Source organism: Pygoscelis adeliae, unplaced genomic scaffold (assembly GCF_000699105.1).
Source record: "Pygoscelis adeliae isolate BGI_AS28 unplaced genomic scaffold, ASM69910v1 Scaffold38, whole genome shotgun sequence".
In the NCBI taxonomy this organism is placed as follows: domain Eukaryota; kingdom Metazoa; phylum Chordata; class Aves; order Sphenisciformes; family Spheniscidae; genus Pygoscelis; species Pygoscelis adeliae.
Window position 1 is genome coordinate 17,720,469 of NW_008825614.1, and position 6,921 is coordinate 17,727,389.

Genomic DNA, 6,921 nt, shown 5'->3' on the forward strand with positions numbered 1-6,921 from the left:
CACCTCACAACTATCCTCGTGGGCTTCTGAGCCCGGTGGTCAACACCGCTGCATTGATCTGACTCAAATCCTGTTTTCAAGAGTTCCTCTGTAACCAGAACAGGTTAAGACTGCCTCCACGTTCCCCTATGAAAGATGAGAACAAGTATAGGGCTGCTTCTTCCCCCAAGCCCTTTCCTGTACCCCACTGGAAGCATCCCGGAAACACAACGTTAAGTAAGCAGCAATCAAAAAAAGTGCAAAGAATATTCCCAATGTTTATTATGTATTAAAAATACCGCAAATAAGCCATACAGTTCATTTCACAGTAACCTAAACAACATCGTTGAAGAACTTGAGAAGTCAACAAAGAACAGTGCAGTTCCAACAGTGACCTTAATGCCGTGGGTCCCTCTTTCTTTGCCAGCAATTCTTTCCTGTTTACAGTGGGAACAACGCTAGATGTGGTTCAGCATCTTATTTACCAAGGAGAACTCCTTTTCACCTGCACTGTTCCCACAAGCACACCACTTCTGGGAGGCGCTGTTTCTAGGAATTCTTCTTCTAATGCAGCCACGGATCTGGCTAGCGCAGGCTGAGGTGGGCACGATGCGCACGACCTATTTCCAAGGTATCTGTGTGCAGACCCCTTTACCAAATCTTTGGATAAAGTTCAAAAGCAAACTTGAAAAGGAGGGATATTAGAAATCCTTTCCAAAAAGACAGAAAACCAAGCAAGTTCCATGAGGAAGTGGTTTTTAAATGAACGTCTAGAGAATTACGACACTTTTTGCTCACTCTCAACCAGTTCCTAGAAGGACCCTTTGCTACCAATGCCCCGGGCAGGCACCCGGTGACAACAATGGTGACAAGAATCAGGCACCAAGTCCTGAATATGTAACAAGAGTTCAGGTCACTGTCAGCTGTGTGAAAACTTGGGAATGGATAGGCCTTAGAAGCAATTCTGCTGATTTCATGGTGATTTTCCCCCTTGTGTGTTTTGGAGTGTACTATTATTGTTAGCATGCTTGCTATACATAGAACACGAAAGGTGTGATTTTAGTCCTTCTCTTTCCTCATTCAAATTCATGATCATTTTTACAGAAAATCCTGTATCACAGACAAATTAGGCCTTTCCAGGAAAGACACGGCCTCATCATGTAAACAGCCCAAAAATATGACAAAAATATTACTGTACCCTCTTGAAACTAATCCCATCCTTCAGATGTCCCTTCTAAGCACTGATCTTCCGCACCAGCAGCTGAAGATGCTGGGAAAGAAGCCTGTGATCACAAAGAAGGAATCTCCCCAGCCACGCGGTGGAACACCTTTCTTAGGTCTTAGCCCCAGGCAAAGCCACTTACCTCAAACCTTCCCTTTGGGGGGGTTCAGCTAACCCCTTGTTAGCTCCTTGGTACAGATTAAGGACTCACAGAAATATACTACAGTTCAACTGACACCTGGTAAACTGACGACATGGCCGAGTCCCAAACTGCAGAAACGGAAGAGTTGCTTCAAAGCTGGTCCACACTGAAGTTTACCGGCCTGAACAGTTTAAGATAGGGGTGCGGTTTTGTTCATTTGTTCCTTAAACCAAAACATACCAGTAAAATTCTCAGTGTGTACAGCAGTATGCTTTTCGTACCAGAACAGCTGTAGCCCTTCTGTGTGGGATATTTAGCGTCATAGTGTGAAACACCTTCATGCCATTAAATATGTGCCCATGCTAACAAGGCTGTAGTGCCTTAGTTACACCACTACAGTTACAGCGGTACAACTTTATAGAGAAGATGAGCCCTTAGAAACTCAACCCCCAACTAAACTCATGTTTTCTTAAAACAAAATTAAAAAAAAAAAAAACAAACAAAAAACACTACACAAAAGAGAAATAAAGGAAATAAGCAGAACTGTCTCTATTATTAAAGTATTCTTATTCTCTTTGGAGGTATCAAATTGCTTTTAAAAAGAGTAAAAAAACTGGGCATACAAAAGCTATTCTCCTTAATCCATTGTTTGCACAAGGAGCACCGCTGCCTAAACTTTTTCATGTATTTTTTCTACTTTCACAAACAACCTTTCCAGATCATTCCTCAGGTCATCTATTGAGCTCTTCACAGACTCCAGGTTGTTCTCATTATTTTCAATTTTCACCGAGTAGGAGACTAAACTATCCACGGCAGTTCTTATCATTTTCAAATCAGAATCAACCTGGCTGACAGAAGATCTCAGTTCATCTACAGAGCCTTCCACAGAAGAAAATTTTTCAAGATAGCCTTGAGAATGTGCTTGATCCGTCTGAAGATTTCCTTGATCCAGCAAAGTACTAATTTGCTTCTGGACATCCTGAAGAGCACTGGAGGATGGCAGGTCACTGATGCTTCTCCTCAAGTTTTCCACATCATTGTACAGCGAGGTCTGTGATTCACCAAGATTTTTCAGAACGTCTGTGACTGAAGTTACATCCGTATCTGAGATCCCCTGAAGAGCAGTAATGCTTTGTTCTAGAGTACTGAGCTTATTCTCATATTCTGCCTCCTTAGAAAGGAAAGATTGCAACTTTTCACTGTTTTGAGCAGCAACAGAAGTTAGAGACTCCACGCTGTCTTCTATGTGCCTCAATCGAGACTCCAGTCCTTCACTGTTCTTCCCAAAAGTTTCTAATGCTTTTCTGAAGAGTTCATTTTCTTCCCATTTGTTGAGGTCGGCTTTAACTTGCAGTAAATCTTCATCGAGTCTTTTAATGTCACTAGGGAGCTGCGTAATAGAATCCTCAGCTCTCAGAACTTTCTCTTGTAAAGCTTTTAATGAAAGGTGTTCAGAGTCCGCAGCCTCTTTGAATTTCTCATGTTCTTGTTTGAGGTTGACTAGCTCTTTCACTTCAGTATACACATCAGACTCCATGGAGTCTATTGTAGTCTTCAGGGTCTCTATGTCCTTTTCTTTGGTCTTCATGGATGCTTGCATCTCATCAAAAGCATCTTTTAGCACCTTAATTTCCTGTTTATACACATCTGCCTCTTCTAGTGAATCAACCTTTGCCTTCATATTGTTGATTTCGTCTTGGCTCCTTTGCTGGACTTCAGTGAATACAGCAATGTTATCATTTATAGACTTGGTTAACTCTGTTAGTCTCTCTTCCACTGTGTTTTCCAGAGATGTGAAGTCTCGTTCCCTTGCATCCTTCACCATGTGGATGCCGTCAGACAAGTCTTTCAAAATTTCGTTTTGCAGCTTCTGAAGCACTTCACTGATCCGGTTTATTTCACTCTCCCCTTGTTTAACAGCCTTCTCAGTAACCTCCTGCTTCTGCTGAGTAATTTTCATCATGGATTCAAATTCTCCAAATGTGGCTTGAAGGGAACGCACCTAAAGCAGAAATCCAGATGGTTAATACTTACAATTTCATCCTTACCTACATCCTTACCCTTTGTGTCTAAGATCCTTATGGCCCTTGTTACCATATGAAATGATTACCTCGCAATCCTTCATGCTCCCTACCTGAAGGTGACCCTATGGCACACAGATACAGGAGGCACAAAAAGCCCAGCATCTAGAGCCTTACAGCTCTATAGATACATACATCTTCTGCTGAGGATCCTTGGCCTCACTGACCTGCCACAGATGATCCAGGAAATCCGTGGCAGTGAAAATCAAACTCAAGTCTCCAGCATTTGCATCCGGACCCCTGAGTCATCCCTCCCCTATATGATTCCTGGTCCTACGGGCCACGAGTCTGCAAGGGAGGAAAGGGAGGGGGAAAAAAAACCTAAAGAACATCTGGCATCAGCTTCTGAATACAGAAAAGCTGGGATTAGACTTTAGTAGGCAATCAGACCCTAGGCCAATTCCTGAACGTGAAAGAAGTTTCAAAGTAAACAAGAAAGAGTAACAGGACAAATTAGGGGGAAAGGGGAGCTGGGAATGGCTGGGGACTGGGAGTAGTGATCATGACATTTTGCTGCTCCTAGACACCAATGGAGACACAGATTTTTCTTGTTAGCTATTTAAAAAAAAACAAACATAGAAAGGCTTTAATGTTCTAAAAATACTTAATACCTCATTATTCACACACATGGATACACCCACATGGTTTTAGTGAACGGGGGCACATGTATGTACACAGGCAGAGAACAAAGACATAGCAGCTGCCGAGGGGACTGACTTCCATCTATCTCAGGTTAATACTCACAGAAAGTTGTTACCGCTGGATCAGGTATGCTGTTAAGCTTCCCAATTACAAAAACTACAGTTTGTTTTAGTAGCAGCAACAGGGAAAAGGTCAAGGGGTGAGCGGCCACCACATTCATTTACTCTCACATTTAAAGGTAAGATCCAGGCACACCAACGGGGAAGCACACGTTACTTAGTTTTGAGGCCACGCAGAATATCAGTCTCAAGACTGTGGAGATATCTTTTTGTGCGTGTGTGGGTTGTATTTTTTTAAACTTTGTAAAGCAATGCAAGAACTCCCACTGGCTGCAACAGGAATCCATCACGTAGAAAATACCTCAAGGGTTTGGCAGGATGGCAAGTGCTGAGTAACACATGTTGCCTCGCCTCATGCTAGTCCCTATGTCTGAGGGGTATATTAATCACTCATGCCACATGGGCTGCCATGTTTACTTATTAGATACACAGCTGGAGGGGTGGTTTTATTTTATAAATAGAAGGAAGTATATTTTATATGTTCTTAGAAAGAAAAATACAGAGCTTCCTTCTTTTTTTCCCTTTTTCACTGAAGGAGGCTCCAGCAGTTCCCAGTAAGCCTCTGAACCTCAAAAGACCTAATAGACTTCTTAATTAGAAATTAAGTTATTCACGTGTATTTTTGCAAGACTAAATCCCAGGCCAAATCCTCCTTGGTTTTCATGGAAGTCTACACTGTAGAAGGATTGTAGAGTTTGGCCACAAGACTTGCCCTTGCTCCAATAGATCCTCACAGTTTGAAGAATACCCATAAAGATAACTTCCTTTTCCTCTGTCTCATGTAAAAAGGTTTGTAATGACTTTCCGTTCCCTTTTCTTGCATTCTCTAGTGCTCACATACGAAACTAGAAATGAGCTGGGGCCGGGGGGGGAGCAGGTAGTACTACCATATGTAGGTAGGCAGCAGGACACCAGCCATTACACTGACTTACCAACCTCATTTTCATTACATCTTAGCTGTCATTCATTCTGATTTTTTCCACATAGAGACCTTTTTCTGTATCATCATAAATGGACTTCAGAAATCTAGAAGGAGGGCACAGGAAAGTTCTCCTCCCCCTCTTATGAAAGAATTTCTTTTTCTTTGACACATTCCAACCAAATCACCAAATTCCTATTTGCAATTAACCATCTTCAAATGTTGGTCTAAGGAAAGGCATCAGAAATGCCCAGGAGAACTCTCCAGAGGACCAGGAGGTCTCCACTGCTGTAGGTTCGACAGAGAGGGACCCCACCCCTCCACAGTGGAAGTACTTTATACCTGCTCCTCCACTGCATTTGGGCAATGCTCACAGTGTAACTTGAAGCTATCCTCCTATACTTCCAGGTTGGCCAGCCACATGAAGATCAGAGAGCTCTGATATAATGAAATGGACTGAGGTCTTCAGATTAGACCGGCTTCTAATCTGTTCTGTCCTAACCAAGAGCCACCAGGGCCCAAATCAAAGCCCTTGCAGGAGAGGGGTAAAACTCACAACTTCAAAGTAATAATTCATATTCACTACAGAGTTGGTTTGTGTGTGCACCTATGTGTGAGTTTGCCTGTTTGGTGTTTGTGGCTGGTAAGGTTTGAAACCATAGCCCTTGAAAGGCTTAACATCATAAATAGCACATAAAAATATGTCCATAGCTAACAACTAAGTCTTCTCTAACCAGTCATACTATCTTGTGTCCAAACATCAAACGACCTTGGCCTCTCTGAGAATTGTGCTATATTAAAGGCTAAACTTCCACATCATTTCCTTTCTCCTCCTACTGCTGATGTGTAAAGCAGATGGGTTTATCTAACGCTTACTCCTGACAGGAGCTCTCTGCAGTAAAAGGCTGAAGGGGAAAGCCAGTTCCACACAGCAGCCTGCGCTGACGGCACTCCAAAAGTACAACGCAGGACCCTACACTTTTGTAAAGCAATGAAATACAGCCTGGTCTCCTCTCCCTCAAGTACATTCTTCTGTAAAGACAACACCAAACCACAGCAAGCAAAGCTTTCAAGAGGTACATCGAAACCCTGCGTGATCTCTCCCCCCGATCTTGCACTACTGTATGTATATCTAGCATCGGCCATCTGCTATATACAGGCTAATAGTTTCACTCCTCTTTGAAACAAGCTATTTATAAACTTCTGGTATATACCTCTCCCCTAGAACATGTAACATACACCCAGGATTTTCTGCAACACGGAGGTGGAGGCAGCAAATTGTACCCATTCCTATGCTTGGAAGGGCATATATATTGCACATACATCTGGGTTCTATACTCACGTATTGTAATCTTACGTCCTGTGTGTCCTGCCATTGCGATGACTTCCTTCATACAAAGAGTCTGTAAAAATGCCTTAAGAACTAGAAAAAACAACCCTTGCTAGTTCAAATCACAGCCCAGTCATCAGTGAGTAAAAAACCCAGGATTTAAAATTAGCTTCAGAAACAACACTATAGCCCTCCATTTTACAACCCTTCCCCCCCCCCCACGAGTTTTCCTTTTCTTCCTTGTTGTAAGGGAGAGGAAACACCAAGGCTGACCCTACAAACTCCACGTGTGCAGGCCGCCACGCTTCTGGGAGTGCCACAGAACAGCCGGAGGATCTCTGCCAGCGCCTGTCCCACCGCCCTGTCCCCCCGCCACCAGCCAGGGCCCAAGCTCACGGGGAACATGGGGAATCTGCACGGCTCACTGTGCAGAAAGCAGTCAAGCCGAGACAAGAATTTCCTTTTCTTTGATCTCAGTCATAACTTT

General features: G+C 43.1%; 1 protein-coding gene across 1 annotated transcript; it reads right to left on the bottom strand.

Annotated features, from left to right (window-relative positions):
- Positions 1-237: 237 nt before the first annotated feature.
- CKAP4 (cytoskeleton-associated protein 4) lies at positions 238-6,480 on the bottom strand. Its single transcript, XM_009333064.1, has 3 exons — positions 6,428-6,480; positions 3,592-3,664; positions 238-3,345 (listed from the first exon to the last, which is right to left on the bottom strand). The coding sequence occupies exons 1-3, from the start codon at positions 6,478-6,480 to the stop codon at positions 2,014-2,016; spliced, it is 1,458 nt and encodes a 485-aa protein (XP_009331339.1). The 3' UTR covers positions 238-2,013.
- Positions 6,481-6,921: the final 441 nt, after the last annotated feature.

Excerpts from the sequence above, each read along its gene's own strand:
- CKAP4 (XM_009333064.1), bottom strand. The coding sequence starts at position 6,480 with ATGGCAGGACACACAGGACGTAAGATTACAATACGTGAGTATAGAACC. Across the intron at positions 3,665-6,427 it reads CGTGAGTATAGAACCCAGAT|GGGTCCGGATGCAAATGCTG; the intron begins GTATGTGCAATA and ends GGGATGACTCAG. Across the intron at positions 3,346-3,591 it reads TCCTGGATCATCTGTGGCAG|GTGCGTTCCCTTCAAGCCAC; the intron begins GTCAGTGAGGCC and ends TTTCTGCTTTAG.